This window comes from Microchirus variegatus (genome assembly GCF_963457635.1).
Source record: "Microchirus variegatus genome assembly, chromosome: 14".
NCBI lineage: Eukaryota > Metazoa > Chordata > Actinopteri > Pleuronectiformes > Soleidae > Microchirus > Microchirus variegatus.
The window spans coordinates 20,209,460-20,228,604 of NC_139815.1; the positions used below are offsets into that span (position 1 = coordinate 20,209,460).

General features: G+C 41.1%; 1 protein-coding gene across 1 annotated transcript in view; it reads left to right on the forward strand.

The window, feature by feature from the left end:
* kif26ba (kinesin family member 26Ba) overlaps window positions 1-19,145 on the forward strand; it is a gene marked incomplete at both ends in the record, with an annotated part of 88,429 nt that overhangs the window by 14,185 nt on the left and 55,099 nt on the right. The window contains one exon of the mRNA XM_083900423.1: window positions 16,801-17,529. Within this exon, the coding sequence (XP_083756549.1) occupies window positions 16,801-17,529 (729 nt within the window). The remainder of the gene's footprint in view (window positions 1-16,800; window positions 17,530-19,145) is intronic.

Here is a 19,145-nt window from a genome sequence, read left to right on the forward strand (position 1 = left end):
AAGAGAACTTTCTCTCTCTCTCTCTCAGTATTATCAGGACTGTGAATCTGTTGTTTCAGGGCATTGTAAAGGGCAGCAGGTGAAACAAGAACATGGCTGACATTTACAGTCTGGCTCCATGGCAGACTTCATTACAGTAGTTGTTCCTGTGAAAGGCTATTTTTAAGAAATGCTTGTACCTGGTAGCAGCTTCTCTCTGCAGAATTCAACAAAAGGGATGAGATGATAAAAGTGACAAGCTGTATACCTACATGCGTTTATCTTGTACTATATTTTTTTTGTATATTTTATTTGTATAGTACTGCAGTTTTATTTTGCTGATTCTTAACAAACCATTTTTGTTGTTTAGTTTTGATTTGTGCTCTGACTGGCACTTTCGTGTTCGAAACTCAGCTGTGACAGAAAGACACATCCATTGATCCCTTATTATGTTATCAAATCTGACTCCACATGTGATAGAAAATATAATTTTAGCTGCTTTTTTTAAAAAGTCACATGTTTTTATGAACAAAAACAAAAATTGAAATAAATAAATTTAGTGACTTCTGCAAAAATAATTGCTACTTTATATAACTGCTAAAAATCAACTAAAAACTTTGACTCAACAACACAGAAGAAGACGGGGGAAAAAAAAAATTAAAGCCTGAATATGTGACCTATAAACACCTGTGCCGCGGAAAAAAAATAATTATAAAACAGTGTATTTGTATGTAACCTTTATTTATTTCATTATTTTTTTTATTTTTGAAAAAAAGGCCTGAAGGGGCCATTGGCCCCCCGGAAATCTTCACATTATCAAATTTAGCCCTCATTAAAAAAAAGTTTGGACACTCGTGCCCTAATGAAAAGTTTGCATGGCACAATGTTATGGAAGCCATTCGGCATTGAGACTCTTCCAATATCTCATCGTTGTTTTAGAAACAGTTTATGTTGCACCTTGAGCAAGAAAGCTTTGGCAAAGAAGATTTTGACAGAAGTCACAGGTGGTTAATTTTTTAAAGAGTTGGCAATTTATTTTGAAGTTGATTCCAATTCCAGATTCTCTGTGACTTACACGGAGGAGAAGGGTGATAAACGAGAGACAAATGAGTACGAGAAAGGAGGAAAAAAGACAGAGATGAGTCGAAGTAGAGGTTCAGAGAAAATGAGTGGCAGTAAAAAAAAAAAGGGCTACACCAAAGTAGATAAAAAAGAGTGTGGGCACATGTGGGAGAGAGAAAGTGAGAATGAGATTGGCTGTTTGTTCCTTGCCGGGGCTTCAATCAGAACCAGAGAATAGCCTCCAGCCGTTAAACTTTCCAATTACCTTGAGCAGATGGAGCCTGCGAGGCTCGATTTAGAGCTTCTTAAATGGTCGTTGTTGTTTACTGTTATCTGCTGAGTCTGATGATACAGCAGGTGACATACAGTGTCTGCGACGATGTCACAATAAAGGAGAATCCATCTTTAATCTTTACTGCTTTGTATCTATTTATGTCCTTTTTTATACCAGCTCACAAAATCTCAAATCTTACACTATATTGAAAAAACAACACCTGACTCGGGATCAGCAGCAGTGAAGCTGTTGGGACTAAACGGTCGTGGCTGGACAGGTGTCATTTTGAATCAAGGTTTGACATTTGGATAAAAAATAACTTTTAAACCTCAGCTGCTCTCTTTGAGGAGCTCCCTGTGCAAACAGTGAAGCCCTGTGGTTGTTTCACAGAGATGTCAGGTATGAATAGGAGCAACTGTGAAGCCTGGAAAAGAGCAGGCATGCTTGGTTGACTTTCATGGACATAGAACTGTTAAAAAAAATGTGTTTTAGTTTTTAGAGGTTCGCAGGATCATTCAAGCACGCAGCTAAGGTTTACGTTAGAAGACATAAAACCTCTTTCTTTCTGTGTGAGCCTCAGGGAAACACCTGATAAATGGGTTTAATGTTCTGGTCAACTGGGTTTTCTGCATTGCTTTGTTGATATTAATCTGACCCTGAATAATCAGGTTCATATACATAAATTGTGCAGATGTTCCCTTTTCTCATGTGTTTCACTAACACATAGTTTTAAAAAGTTGAGGTTTTCTGTGTAAATTCTTAAGAATGTTTACCTTTTTACTACTTATTGGTTTCGTCATCATATTATACGAGGTTAGGTATAATATGTTTCATGTGGCTATTTTTCAATTCACACTAAAACAGTTCTTCATGGTGCCTTCATTTAAAATGTAAAAGTACCACATAAATGACAGGGGTAATTAAGAATAGCAAATGGCTAATTTAACAGAACTTTAGTACATGATTTGTTACAGAAACACTTTTGTTTGTTATTTGTTGAAATCCTCTTTACATCTAGATGGCCATCAATAAACAACAGTTTATTAAGAGAAAATAGAGCTTTTAAAACACTGCAAGTGCGAAGAGTGACTACAGAGGCTCATGTAAACAGCACAGGCGTTGACATTAACGGTGTGACTTTGGTTTGGTAGATGCTGATAGTTTGGGAACCGATGCCATATTTGTGGTTATCACTTCAATAGTTATCGTCTCTAAGCAGGTAACCATATTTTGGCTTCACCAACAGACACAAAAAGCATGCAATATTTAACAAAAGATCTGAAAACGAATGAAGCAGGAATATGCAGTCATACACTCATTCAGTTATAACCACAATATTGTCAGAACAGGACAATCTTTTGAACATTTTATCAAATTAAAGGTTCCTCAGGTGTAAAATCAAATGATGTAGTTTCTTATTTTGAACCAAAACCCCTGACAGAATAAGCATATTTGAGTTAAACCTACATACTGTACTATACGGCTCCTATGCTAACACTTTTCCAAACATTTTGGGTCCAATTTTTTTTCAAATTTTGGACCAAAAATTTTATATCAATTTTTTTTCAAATTTTGCACCAAACATTTTGGGTCCAATTTTTTTTTTCAAATTTTGCACCAAAAATTTTGCGTCAAATTTTGGATCCAATTTTTTTTTTTCAAATTGTGGACCAAAAATTTTGCATCAATTTTTTTTTCAAATTTTGGACCAAAAATTTTGGGTCAAATTTTTTTTCAAATTTTGGATGACAGTATAGTATGACGTTTTTGTCAAATTTTGGGTCAAATTTTTTTTTCACATTTTGGACCAAACATTTTGGGTCAAATTTTAGTAGATGTCATTCGTGAAGTAGATATTTGTAATTGTGTTGATTTATAAAGTGGAAATGCTGGTCCTCACTTTGTCAGCTCTTTTACCCGGTCCTCAGTATGCAGCAAGTACAAGAATGTGTGTGGGTGTGTGTGTGTGTGTGTGTGTGTGTGTGTGTGTGTGTGTGTGTGTGTGTGTGTGTGTGTGTGTGTGTGTGTGTGTGCGCGCGCTCACACATGTGGGAGTTGTCAGGCAGATCCTTACCTTCAGCTCCACCTCTGTGAGCCTCACTAACCTTGAGACTTATAGACACTGGAGGGAGGAATGGATGGATGTGGAGAAAAAAGAGGAGGAAAAGAGGGGAGGAGTGAGAGTGAGAGGGCATGGGAGTGTGTGTGTTCAGGTGTAGGGAATATGAGAAGATGGATTACCCAACGCAACGGGCAATTTATCACTGTCAGAGAGGGAGAGAGAGAGAGGGAAAGTGAGACTTTGGAGAGAGGGAAGCAAAGGAGTAGAGAAGAGAAAGAGGGTGAGGGTGTTCTGTGGAATAAGAAGGAATAGTTGGTGATGGATAAAAAAAAAATGTGCGAGAGAGTAAACCTACTGAATCATATTTTACGTTATGAACAATGATAAGGTGAGGAGCAAGGTGAGCTGGATCACCAACTCTGGGAAGAGTGAACATGAGCACTACAGGCTTCCTGCTTCCTCAAGCTCTTGAGCTGACCTTCCTGGATTTTCAAGTGGTTTGACATAACATCACTGTAAGCTATTAAAGCCATTTAACGTGTTGTGAGGGTAAAGGGTAAATATGGCACATCATTGTGAATAATAAATTATGAGGATAAGATGGTGCTCAGTTATTTTACTCCACACAAGAAAAGGACCATGGACTTCACCACTTGAGCATGAAGTTTTAGATTTAGGGACAAAAGGTCCCATTTGTCCCAACGACACCTGTTCCAATAGTTTAGATGTGAAACAATCGGCAACTTGTTCAGATTGATTGACTAAGATGAACATTCAGTTTTTCAGACCTTATTTAAAGCTCCAGTGATTTTTTTTCACGTTGCTGTTGCTGGTGTTATTCTGCCTCTGTTTGGTCTTTGTGAACATAAACAGTGTCATATTGTTTGCATGCTTCATCTTCATATTAAAAAGGGCTCTCTGTCAAACAGAAGTCAAGAAGCATTCATCTCATCAAACTGCTGAACAATCAGGTTTTCTGAGCATTGAAATTCAATTCTGAAACTTTTCGCAGGCACTCTGTGTTTTCATTCTTACGTCAACCTGTTTGCTGCCACCTCGCTTTTACTCACTCTTACTTTCTCTTACTTACTGTTGCATTTTTACCATGTGGTTTTACTGTACGGACTTATAGGATTATTATGCGCTCTGAGCCAGTTAAACCTCCTGCAGACATCCCACGTGAAATCAAGTATTTACATACTTTACCCTCGCACTTAAATTAACTAGCAACGGAGCCAAGATCCTGATGCAAATTTCAAATTCCAGACAACTGTGTAATTTGCAGCCAGCTAAGCCACTGAAGAAGATGATTCCTACATATATTTGAGGCAGAGCAAATGCCTCATTTGCAGTTCAGCTCTGGTGCAGATGGGACTAAGCGAGGCAGCAGACTTTATATGAAGTTAATTAATTGTCAGGCACCACCATGGATAGGCAGATAATTAAAAAAAAAATATGCACCAGCAGGCATCCTTCACGTAAAAAATTGACAGCAAAGGGCAGCGAAAAAGCAACAAGACTCTCTTCCTGCTATAGCAAGTTAATTTACACTGTGGCAGTGGGCTCACCTAAACTTAACACAGTGTGTGCTGGGACGATGTGCTGTTACCAATGTTTACAGACACATTTAGAGTACATGACAATTAATAGGTGCAAAATAAAAATAATATATATAGTGCAACACACCTAACTTAGTCTCAACTCAACCTAAAGCACACTCACTCATCTTCTACTGCTTTATCCTCCACATGAGGGTACCAAGGGCGTGCTGGTGCCAATCCCAGCTGTCATAGGGCAAAAGCCAGGTCACACCCTGGACAGATCGCCAGTCCATCACAGGTGCCACACAGAGACAAACAACCATCCACACTCACACCTATACGGTCAACTTAAATTGTTCGATTTGCCTAAATGTGCATGTTTTTGGACTGTGGGAAGAAACCAGAGAATCAGTTTCAATCTCAGGCTCTGATGGAACATCCACAGTCTCAATTTTGTTTACCACTGGCCACAAAATATGGTTAGACAAGTGCATCTTATACCATTTGCTGCAGGCCTGGTACATCCAACATAAAATGAAGAGGCACAGTGTGTACAGTACACACGCACACATTCATAGCGTGGCAGACACAAATTCTTCGATATGCTTAAAGCATTCATGAAAACACATGAATATGTTGTATTTACATCAAGCATAACGGTGTCTGATCTCTCTGCAGTATCTGTTTCATGTATTCTGTAGCCTCTTTGACAGCGATCAAGCCGTAGCTATTTCTGTACACACTGGACTCACTGTGTGTGTGTGTGTGTGTGTGTGTGTGTGTGTGTGTGTGTGTGTGTGTGTGTGTGTGTGTGTGTGTGTGTGTGTGTGTGTGTGTGTGTGTGTGTGTGTGTGTGTGTGTGTGTGTGTGTGTGTGTGTGTGTGTGTGTGTGTGTGTGTGTGTGTGTGTGTGTGTGTGTGTGTGTGTGTGTGTGTGTTCGTAATGAGAAAAAAGTAGTGTCTGATGATGAGGACTTCCAGACAATGTTCAGACAGCCGGTGTCAGAACATAAATGTAGCCTGTAGCCGTCTGCAGACCGAAAGTACGTCATCAACATGGTCTAAAGGAGTAGTTCAAAGGCTCTGCAGGCCTATCATGAACACCGTCACTGATGAGAGTCACTTACCCACAACCATTGAAGATGGAACGCATCAAAGCAGCCACTGTCTTTATGCTCAGGCGGTGAACTGGTCCTGCTGTTCTCCCTCCACGGAGAGTTACTGTTCTGTAAGAGACTTACAGCAGCACATGGTTACAGAGGTGTCAGTACATGTACTCAGAGAGATGTTCCATCCACACGGAAACAACGTTTTACAGGACCTGAAACGGTATTTTTGAAAACGTCGGCGTCGTGTTTTCCGTGCAAAAATAACGTCATACACTCTTAGAAATAAAAGTTTTATAAAGGTTCCACCTGGAACCCTTTTGGAGAGTTCCACCAAGAACCCTTTTAAAACCCTTTATTCAGGAAAGGGGTTTCTGGATCAAAATGGTTCTTACTGGAACCATTAGTGTTACCAAGAACCCTTGAAAAACCCTTTCTTCGGGAAAGGGTTTTTCAGAAGCAAATGGTTCCAGGTAGAACCTCAGATCACAGGATTGCATAAGTGCCGCAGATCTTCTTGGACATACTCCAGAAAAATCTGATACTCCAGTCTTTACCACTACAGTGAGGTATAGTGAGCCACATGCTTCTAGATCCACAGTGACGACCGGGGCGAACCAGCAGCTGGTAAGGACAACTGTGTCAATGGAGTTGTCATAGACAGTGAATGGATGGTAAACCTCCGCATTTCAAGAGCCTCGCTCGCCGCACTGAGTGTAGTCATTTTGCCCTCGTCTCTGCATCCGAAAAGCGTCCAGTATGTCACTGTATTTGGACAGACACGACTCCCAGCCAACATTTTCCTGGAGCTTTGTTGTCTTGTAGTCTAAAGTGATTTGGTTTTTGAGTTTGCACTTATCTCGCAGGCTTTATGTGCATGCGCCCACTTCTTCTTACAGGCCTGGCTTACGTACTACAGCGTTTTGAGTCGTTTCAGAGGGTTCTGTGTGGACAGAGATATTTCCTGAAATAACTTTTTTTTTAAACAGCAAAGAAATAGATTTTTTTCGTGCCATTTCCACGTGGATGTGGCCTTAATTTGGAACTTCTCGTGACATGTTTTTACCGCTTCAACACTAAAACAAGTACATGTTAAATAAAGTGCTTTTCAGGCATTGATGACCATTGAAAGCTGCTTTACACTACAGTCTGCTCTACACTACATTCACCCATTCACACCCGTTCACTCACACATGTGCAGCACATTTTTTGTATCACTCCTCTTTCATACCCATTCGCACACTGCCGTCAGGAGCAACGTGTCTTGCACAAGGACATAGCGCAAAAGAACCGAACCCACAACCTTCAACTTGAAAGATGACTCGCTCTACCGCCGAGCTGCCATCTCATCGTGACGCTATTGTGTGTAGAGTTTAATCAATCGGTGTTCGATTACTATAGCAAAGCAGAATCTTTTGAAATATAATCTAGTGTATTATTAATCTGAGAGACAATATCAGCATGTGATTGTGAGCTGCAGTGCTGACAGAGAGAATATAACAAAGAGATGAAATTGCATACATGTGCAAACTTATCATGTATTAGATATCAAGAGACACCTGTATTATTATTGATTGTGGGAGGCTCCATGTTGAACAGAGTGCACACACATGCATACACACACATATTCTTGTACTTGCTGCATACTGAGGACTGGGTTGCTGACAAAGTGAGGACCAGTATTTCCACTTTATAAATCAACACAATTACAAATATCTACTTCATGAATGACATCTACAAAGAACTACTGGTTGCAGTACCATAACATGTCTGCAGGTGGAGCCCCAGAGCAAAAAGGGCTGGAAAACTTTTCCGATTTTTTTTTTTTTGTAATTTTTGGTCCAAAATTTGAATTTGACAAAAACGTCATACTATACTATGTCGTCCAAAATTTGAACAAAAAAAAATTTGACCCAAAATTTGAAAAAAAAAATTGACCCAAAATTTGAAAAAAAAATTGACACAAAATTTGAAAAAAAAAAAATTGACACAAAAATTTGAAAAGAAAAATTGACCCACAATTTGAAAAAAAAAATTGACACAAAATTTGAAAAAAAAAATTGACACAAAATTTGAAAGGATTTTTTTGACAAAAACGTCATACTATACTATACTATACAAAAAATTTTCTTAAAAACCCTCACTGGTCCTCAGTATGCCGCAAGTACAAGAACACACACACACACACACACACACACACACACACACACACACACACGCACACACACACACACTCACACACACACACACACACACTTTAAAGTCATTTACATCCCCTCTAGCTGGTTAGTTGTATATGCTAATTTATTTCTGCATTGCTATGGTAACTCAAACGTTGAAATGTGTTTTTCTTTGTTATTAATATGGTGTGTCAACATCACAGGAGAGTGTGTGTGTGTGTGTGTGTGTGTGCGTGCGTGTGTGTGTGTGTGTGTGTGTGTGTGTGTCTGTTCATTAATATGTCTACATGTGTGTGTGTGCACATGCATTATGGGCTGCAGCTGTACGGTATGTGTGTCCTACTGGATCATATGAAGGAAGGAATGACCAATTAAAAAGGTGATTAAAGGAGAAGAGGGGGAGGGTGCAGGTAATAAATGAGAGGGAGGAACTGGCAGAGAAGAAAAGAGAGAGGGGGAGAGTGAGGGAGAAAACTGACTGGGTCGCTTAAGTTATTTGTCACTGAGGGGAAACTGAAAGAGACAAAGACAAAAGTCCTCCGTGAGCAGACTCCCACATGCTGTTTAACAGTGTCTGCTTTGAGTCATGTCTTCAATGTCCTACATAAATATCATGGACTGCATATTGGACACATTTTGCAGGTGCTTAAAGTGAAGCCAATGTACAGAAAGAGGATTAGGGCCACATGTGGAAGCAACATTTAAAAAGGTCAGAATTTAAAAAAGGTCAGACACCACATTTCTTTTTACATTTAGCGCTAATCCTCTTCCGTACCAATGTGGAAGTGTTACCTGATACCTGTATTCTCTTGACTGTCCATCAGGGGGCAATTCAACTGATTTGCATTTCTAATCTAGGTGAAAATAAACTGACTTCTCATTTTATTTGTAAAGAAAATTGATGAGGATTTTATAGTCTCAATCATTAGTTCCAGTTCAAATTGACAATACATTGGGGCGGGTATGAAGGTGTGGGTATGGTGTGATTAACAGGTGACATCACACACAAGGCAACTCTTAGTAAAACTCAACCCCGGATTATTTCCCAGCTCCACTAAATATATTTTCCAAATATGGTCATCAACTGGTTTAAAAAACAAAGAGCTTAAGTATAGAAATACCATATAAAACAGAGAAATCATGACCAACTACAAAACTCTTTAAAACAGCAACTCACACATCATTGTGTTGAAACCCCTGTGTGAGACATGAATTTGGTTCAAACATAAAGAATAAGGAATTCAACATGGAAATGAATATGGTTTATATAAGCATTATAATAATAAATATGCACATATATACTGTATTGTTAAATGTTATATTGGCAGCTTTTCTCTCACTTCATCAAACTGTATCCTCCAGCGTTCACCTCAGCGCTGAGTTCATCAGTATTCTGCGAGTGACTCAATCGGTCTCAGCACCACAGATAGCCTACGTGTGTGATTCATTTCCTCCTACAAGGGCAGACAAACACGGCCTCAGCTGTGCACTGTGAGGCTGGAGTGACTGATAGCAGGAGAGGAAGCGCAGAGATGGAGATGGCGTCCAGGCTAACTGAACATTGACCCCGGTGACTCTCAGTGTGACAATCAGTCTGTGCAGCAATGGGAAGCTGTCTGTCTGTGTGTCTCTGTGTGTGTGTGTGTGTGTGGTGGTTGTACGTTTGCAGACAGAAGGATTCCATTACTGAGATTTGATAAGAGGACCTGAGCGACTCTGTTTGTCCCTCACTGTTTTTGTGTGAGTGCACCGGAGGTAAACGGTTCAGTGAAATCGGCTGTCAAACGCACACCCGCACACATCTCCAACTCACACACATATAAAATCAACAAACAAAAACACCTATATGTTGTCCACTATATTTTGTGATTACATTCTCACAGTTTTTTTGTGTCCTGGACATATTGACCATCCATCCATCCATTATCTACCGTTTTATCCTCGTGGGGGATTGCTGTACCTACCTCAGCTGACATAGGGCGATAGGCGGGGTACACCCTGGACAGCTCGCCAGTCCATCACAGGGCCACACATAGAGACAAACAACCATTCACTCTCTGATTCACACCTACGGTCAATTAAGAGTATCCAATTTACCTATTCCCCAAATTCTGCATGTTTTTGGACTGTGGGAGCAAGCCGGAGAACAACGAGAAAAAATCCACGCACACACGGGGAGAACATGCAAACCCCATGCAGAAAGGCCCTTGTTCCAACTGGGGCTCGAAACCTGGTCGTCTTGCTGCAAAGGCAAGAGCACTACACCAACCGTGGGGCCCCTGGATATATGTAATGTACAGTCATGAGATGGCAGATAGATATACTAAATGTTGGGAAATGTGAATTTTGTCCACTCATGGTGGTGCAACTATTCTTGTTTGGTTTACTGGATAATGTTTTAAATATTTGAGTGGAACTTAGTGGAGGCGTGTGAATCTGTACCATGTGTCGCCATGGAAAAAAAATTAATCTATAATTTTGTGTGTTTTATCCTCGACCTCTTAAAATATTGTAATGCTGTGCCATAATTGTGTTTAAATGTTTTTTACTATGCCATATCAATCAAATCAAAAACCCTTTTTTTACTTCACCTGTCGTCAGGGAAAATATTGATCAGAAAGACGAGAAAAGACAAATATGTGGTTTAACTGGAAGGTTGTGGGTTCGATTCCTCGGTAGAGCTTGTCTACATGCTGATGTGTCCTTGGGCAAGACACTTGACCCCATTGTGCTCGTGAACGTGTGAGTTAATGGGTGTGAATGGCAAAAATTGTAGTGTAAAGCAGCTTTGAGTGGTCACCAAGACTAGATAAGCACTATATAAATACAGAGAAAATCATATAAATTCCGAGGAATAGGAACATATGCTAGCTTATTTTAGCAAGTGTTTGTGTGTGTGTAGGATAGTTGCTCTCTTGCACCTGTTATTACAACCCAACCACATGCACGCGCACACACACGCACACACACTCACACAAACTGCGAGAGTGTGTTTGCGTGTGTGTGTGAGTGATTTAGTGTCTGTGCAGCAGCAAGGTCAATAACACAGAGGTTATAAATGACACTTCACACACACACACACACACACACACACACACACACACACACACACACACACACACACACACACACACACACACACACACACACACACACACACACACACACACACACACACACACACACACACACACACACACACACACACACACACACACACACACACACAAGGATGTACTCAGGTGTTGGGCAAATGTTGCGCTGACTGAGGTCAAGCGCAGGTCTCACTCACTGTTTCTCTTCTAGTGTCTCAGCTCAGAGGAGAGACAGATGGACAAGATGGAAAAGAAAAAGATGAATGGATGGAATGAGGAAGAGGGATTTGAATCACTGATCAGCAACAATAGATAACTGGTTGGTTTCAAACGCCCATAAAAAAGGGAGCGACTCTAAATAATGTCATCAATATTCAAAATTTAAATGTCTGTACTTTGAATTTGAGAGCAAAATGTATCCTTAACATCGTTTCACAGTCTTTAAGCACGTGGTGATTCGACCGTGAATAGTTACAATATTGCAGCTGTCAATCAAAATCTCTATTTTGGCAGAAACGGCAGTGCAACTTTTCACATAAGGCAAAGCACTGAAAATACAGTAAAAAAAAAACACAAACCTTGAATACATGCATTCATAAATAATCAACTTTTCAAATCTGCTTCCACCTCTGCTTTTCCCTTCCCCTTCTCCTGTCATGCGTGTTCCTCTTCAAACACGTTGTACAGTACGTGTGTGTGTGTGCAGAGGAGTAGAAAAAGAGAGATGTATGTGGTGTCTCGTGTCAGCCAGGTTTACCTGAATGTGCTCATTCTGTATGTATGTTTTAAAACTTACGTTCTATTCATTATTCTACTCACTTTGCCTGAGTAACAAGGTAGTTATTCATGAATGCACAGACAAACACACACGCATCTGTGTGTGTGTGTGTGTTTTGTGGTCTCGTGGTTTGTTGACACAGTTCTTGGAAGGCAGCGCGCAGACTGAGAGGTTGCATTTTTACTATTAGATGAAATGTTGCTTTGTGTGCGCACATATTTGCCCGCACACTTGTACAGAAATGGCTATTGATCGAGGAAAGGTAACAGGCTCGTTATTGAAAGAGCTGCAGACGCCGTGTTACATTAACTCTCCTGTTCCTTAATCAGCATGCGGGCCACCGAAGACACTGCGCCGCACAGAACCTGCTTGTATACTGTATTTAGTTTGTAGTGTAAGTGTATTAAATGGAGTGTATTAAATACATTAACAGTGAATGTAGATATAACTATTTACCAATGTTCTGTACTGTCTATCACCTGCCACCTGTCTGCATCTTTCAAAGTCTTTTTTTTATATACATATATAAATTTGATCTTATTTGTCCTGATAGCCATCAACAAGTCTTTTCTGGAACAAAAATAAAAAAGCTTTTGTCCATTGTCCCATTGGCCTGAAGTTAACTTTTTTGGCCAGCATCCACAGTGACTTTTTACCAGCCACATTTTCTTGTGCCTTAAATAAAGCTGAACGACAACGAAAATGGTTCTTGAACTTGTTCAGAATACAAATTAAAGTGCTGTCGAGTTATTAGCCAACTAAATCTAATTAATGACTAGGCCTAGTTAGTCTGTTAAGATAACAGAAATAGAAATGAATGTCAGTGCCTCGACCGCAGAGCTGTCTCCTCTGGGAGGGCCGCCCTCCCGACTTTACAGCTTAATGTGTGCAAGTGGCTTTTTGAGGACCTGTGGTGCCTAATTGCCTCAACCTTTAAGTATTTTGTCCCAATTACAAATGGATTAGACTTCTGTCATCCTCTTGTTGGTCCATTGTTACAACCGGCCTCTTCCCCCCTCGCAATATGGCGCTTAATATAGGCTTAAAAAATGCTGGACTGGCTTGTTGAGTTACCCTCATAAGTTAAAAAAAAAATTCACTCGCCGAATCGTAAAATGTACCTGCATTCGGTGTGTGGTTGGTTCTTAATTTCATGCCCTGCTTGCAATACTGTAATAAACATGACCTATCACTTACCCTGGATTTCCACTGGACGCGTTACAGCTGTTGCAAATAGCTTCCATTCTAATCAATGAGAGCATTTCCACTGGCTGCACTGCGGATCATCTCAGCAGCGTCCCAGAAGCGGCTCGCTGCGCCACAGCGATATCGATAGGTAGCAGTTCTATTTTTGCCGTTGCTGCTGCTGAACCGCGTAAATTTCAACAGAGCAGATCGCACCAGACAGGAAGTGCGACACAGACTCAAAGTAAAACATTTCCGCCCCCCTTTCAAAATAAAACACAATACGCAGGTCATACAGCCTGTCGCAACTTCACATCAACATTACGTCGTGACCGGTGCTCCCAGGTCAACAGTCAATTAATCAGAGCATCTCGGAGAGTCATAATGTACGACGAGGGACTGATTGTTGAAGTGGAGAAACATAAAATCATTTATGACACCAGATCAACAGTTCTTCCACGTCAGAGAATGAAAAGAAGCTGTGTTGTTGTTGTTGTTTCCTTTATACACACAATCTATCGCGGGATCTCGTGAACTCGCGATTCTATTCTTCCGTGAATACCGCTGGCTCCCAAGGCACCGCGCCGCTGCTGTAACACGCCCGGTGGGGATTGACGCTGGGCAGAAGACGAAGCTGTAACGCGCGTGTCCAGTGGAAATCCGGGGTTAACGACCTGCGTACCTGTGCACACCTTTGCTGCAGAGACAGTAGCCAAAATGGCGAAATTACAAACCTTCAGAGGTGACCCTTTGACCAGAGCACTGACACCGGGATGTATTTATTGCATTTTGTCAAACGTGTAGCACGCTAATGTTAGCTTTTCCACTCTTACAGTCCTGAGCTTTGATGTCTGCTGAGACGTCACCTGTGTCTATCACATGTCTATCGATTGGACGCACAGGCTCACATCTCCATAACTCACGCATTGATTTAACTTCACTAAACAAAAGAGTACATACCCATCACTTTGATGAATAGTGCACATGCACAGCCTCTTCTCTGTGGAAGGCCCAGTATGACAACAAAGACCGATGTGTTTAATGTTACTCGGTGTAGATTAATATGCGTCATCAGTAAATGGATGAAGAAACGATGGTGAGGCAGCCTTCAGAAATCAAAGGGAAAAATGTCTGCAAGCAGAATCTCTACTAGGCCAACACTTCATCAAACTGTATCCTCCAGCATTCACTTTTCCCCCCCCACAAAAAAATTGATTGTCATTATGGTTATCATAATGAAATAAAATAAAATGATAAAAAAAATGCAAAGAAATCATTTTCCTTGGTGCATACCTTAAAGGGTTAAGGAGGGTTTCCTGTTTGGTGTAGTTTAGATTTTTCCATGTAACGCAAGTTATGTGACCCGAAACAGTTTGACTCTAGGTGCGCTAACGACGCTAAAGGAGCTAACGCAGCTAAGGAGCTAACTGGAAAATGGTGCCTGGACTCCGGTGCCGCGGCACGAAAAACTGTGTTACTTTGGAGACTCTTTTTAGCAATCAGGACTCAGGATTCATGCAAACATGACGTCACACGCGTCTTTTTCTGGTCAGTCGTCATGCGTCATGCATTAACGTTGACACCGTTAACACATGGTTGTGTGTGTAGGTTGATGTGCAGTGGAGAAGCTTTTCCAAATTATGGTTTTATTTTTGCTTTCAAAAAACCAAGATGTGGTAGCTCACAAAACCAACAGATAAAATGTGATGGTGTTTTTTTCCAGTCTAGTGTACTCAGAAGACTGCAATGGCTGTTTTTGAGATGCAGCTGTGCTTGGTAATTACCGTGATTCAAAAGTAAAGTGGTTTTGGAGAAAATATTTCATGCCATTTGTTGAGAAGAATGTAAACAACTAAAAAAAAAGCACAAAATCAAAATCACAGAAAATATTACTATCATTTGCTCCCGCATTTGTGTCATATAACTGCGTATACAGTGTTCTAAATCGATTCTATTCATGTCTTTATTGTCTAACATCACATGTCGCATGTTTTTTTCTTTATATAACCAGTTTGCTCTAACCGTGCACAAACGGGCAGACACTTGACTTCAGTGTTGGAGAAAAGGTGGGCTGTTTGAAAGCAGGAGGTTAATAACAGTTATCAGGCAGGCACCACCTAACACAGATGTTTTGCTGAATTACAGAGCTCCTGAGCAGACGTACTGATAATACTCACCTACACAAAACGATAATTAGCCTGCTATGTCTCTTTAATCCCAGCATCAATCTCAAGGGCCCAGACCTTTATTAGGAAATCTATTTGAAACAAAATGATCCTGTTTTTTTGTGAGATGAAGTAGCGCATTTAAAGCTTATTTTCACTGGGGTCAAATAAGGTTTACAGACAGATCTGTATCTGCATGTGTGTGTGTGTTGTGCTTGTTAACTTTGATATTAAGAGCAGAGAGTCATGGCAGGAGAGTCTGAGTGGCTCTAATTAGTGTGTCTGTGTGTCTCTCTCTCATTGTGTGTGTGTGTGTGTGTGTGTGTGTGTGTGTGTGTGTGTGTGTGTGTGTGTGTGTGTGTGTGTGTCATGCACATGTACACATAATACTGACATACCTGCACACACACATGCAGCACATTCATCCACACAGACACAGAGCTGCGCAAACAAATTGTACATTCTGATTGCACTGTGGAAGTAACATGAGCAGCAAATATTCTCTAATTAACAATTATATTTCAGTGTTGCGATATTTATCTTTTATATCCGACGAGGTGACGGCGTCACTTGGTCGGCAATAAAAGAGTTTTCTTGGGAGCAGTAACGAGTGTGCATCTACTTTTCATTATTAATCTGATCAGACAAACCAAAAACCTGAAAGCAAACCAAAAATGTTAATTCCGTTAATTTCCTGAGCTTCCCTCCAGCGCTACAAGGCTCCGACATCATTTTCTGGCTCCTAACATGAACTAGCATCAGCTTTACCGTGGCTAACTCAATGCCAGCAGCCTGGCTCCTGTCCAAAGCAGAAAATTGTTTTCAGAATAACCTCGAGTTAAACGTCTGGTAGTATCCAGCATGTCACTTTAAAAGCCTCTCAGGTTCTGGAGCTCCCTCAACAGAGTGAATGCCCATTTGTGTTGGCCTCCCGTTTCATCTTATTTTACAGGATTTCATTCTTTTGAGAGGCTGTGTTTTTGTAAGTGCAGCTGTTCCACCATCTGTCATTTCCTTCACTGGGGACACATGCCAGGTGAAGGCAATTCAATAATGTCTATTCTATATATTCTATAATGTCAAATCTAACTCGAAAAGTGGTTTATTTCCATCTTAAATTCCATCTTTGTTTGCTTTTTTGCTAAAGTTGGAAGACATTTGGTTTGGTCAGATAAACAGCAGGTGGCAAAATGCTCAAAATGAAGGAAACCATGTATATTTTAAATTCTCATGTGACATCAATCAACATGGTCAACTTTCCTGAATTGTGTGTGTGTGTACATCTTCCTTCAGGCTACATGACTCTTTCTCCTCTTGTCTCGTCTCATCTCCTTTATTAATCCCAATCCTTTGTTTCTTTCCCTCTGTTTCCAGGATCCCTCCTTCTCCCTCCTCCTCCATGATAAGCTTCAGGTGCCCAACAGTTCTCGGCTGGCGTGGAACGAGCGCGACAGTCGCTGTGATGTATGCGGCACTCACCTCACTCAACTGAAACAGGAAGCTGTGCACATGGTCCTCACTCTGGACCAGTGGGATTTGTCTCCCACTTCCTCTCCCCCTGCTCTAATTGGACGATATGGATCTCAAGGACCTCCAGGTCCACTGGGAGCTTCAGGATTACCGGGAGGTCCTGGGCCACGGGACTGGCCTCCTCCTTTTCTCCCTTCCTCCTCCTCCTCCTCCTCCTCCTCTGCTGCAGCTTCCACTTCACATCCTCCTAATCAAGCATCGCAGTCACCCTCCCCAAGTCCAAACCAGACCCCAACGCCCAGTCCAAGCCACGGACTATCCAACCCCAGCCACGGTAGTCCCACAATGGGGCAAACGTCCAGCTCTAACCCACAACCTCAGAGTCCAGGGCCAAGACTGGGGTCGAAGCCCAGCTCCCTGGGTCTTGGAGGTGGAGTGGACAGAAGGAACGGGTCCCCCAGTTCAGGGAAGGCAGCTGGTTCCCATCAGCAACTAGTGACGGGGGTAAACAGCCCTGGCAATAACAGTGGTAACGGTAATAATGGCAGTGGAGCAGTACTGAGTACAGCAGCTCTGCAGGCCCATCAGCACATGAACCGAGCTAATGGAGGAGTTACGCTCTATCCGTATCAGGTAAGCTTCCATAAGCTATCAATTAAGTTGCTATCTTGATATCATGATATAGTTTTTTCATGTTAACACGATATCAGGAAAAAACCTACAGGGAATCCTTTAAATCAACATTTACTTTGACTCACAGAGGAAGTTATTAGACTTTGACGATCAAACATTGAAGTCACTGTGACCTTTGAAAACAAATTTGATCTTCTGAGCAATGTCCCAGCAATGTCTTGAGGGAGTTTCTTCAAATTTGGTGCAAACTTTCCTGTCTCTAGCAGTTCCTGCGTGGCCACACACAGCAGTAACAAGACGCTGATATGGACGCAGGTGTCGTCTGTGTCTGAAAAACACAATAAACACAGATTTAACCTTATTTCCGTCGTTGTTTTGGATCCACAATATTGCAGTTTTTGGGACTGCAATATTTTTTTGCCAAAAAACCTGCAAAGGATGTGTCCTGGAGACCAAGAGAATAACCTAGTGAAAATGAAGGCTTAGTGAATCAATACAAAGGTGTATAATGTTGCTTTCCCATCATCATTATACACTGCACTATAAGTTTTAACTTTATAATGACAATTTTAAGACAAAAATGTGTATATTTACGCTTTAGGTCACATGTGTCAAACTCAAGGCCCGGGGGCCAGATGTGGCCCACCATCAACAGCGAGTGATTAATATGTCTTAAAAATCTGTGTTAAAATAGGTCTATGCTGCGTTAAGGTGTGCGTTGACCATAAACTACATTTCCCATAATGCATGGCGATTGCGTTACCCGCGAAGTGACGGCACCGCCAATAGATCACAGTATATGCATCATGCGACGAGTGAAATTGAATAAGTAATAAATACAGAAAGTTATTTAGCAATAATGTTACAGAGTAGTTACCTTCATTTTACATTATATTTGTTTACATTTAGTTACATTTATTCTCTATGACAGTTACATCTAACCCTTTCAGGGTAACCATTATGCTGATGTGGCCCTCAGTGGAAATTGGTTCGACACCCCTACTTTAGGTGAACAACTGCATGTTGTATGAGAATGGAAAAATATATCGACTGAAAAAGATGTGAAGTGATGATCAGTGGAGTCACATGATCAAGGGGGCGGTGATTCTACTTCAGCATGTCTTCCTACTGAAGTGTGACATTGTTAGCTATCAACCACTGGAAAAGCCTGACTTCAAATACTGTGTTCAACCCTCTCCTCTGTTTGTACAGAATCAAACTAGGCTGTGCTGCATTTACCTCCGGCAAAGTGTGCCCCTGTATGTGCATTTGTGTTCCTACATATAAGATATGCAGGGAGGATGCGTGAGGCAATTAAATCCCATAGAGCTCGAGAAATGTCAAGTAAAAAATCCTCCTCTTTCTGAGTCATATCTCATTCAAATTGAACGTGACACATCCTGCATCGAGAATTCTACTTTGAATTTATTGAAACAAATGCTTGGCATGATTGATTATTTTCATTCATTACTCGTCTACCACTTTATCCTCCACATGAGGGTTGAGGGGTTTGCTGGTTCCAATCCCAGCTGACATGGGGCGAAAGGTTTGGAGTTCACCCTGGGACAGATCGCCAGTCCATCACAGGGCCAACATATAGAGACGGAACAACCGTT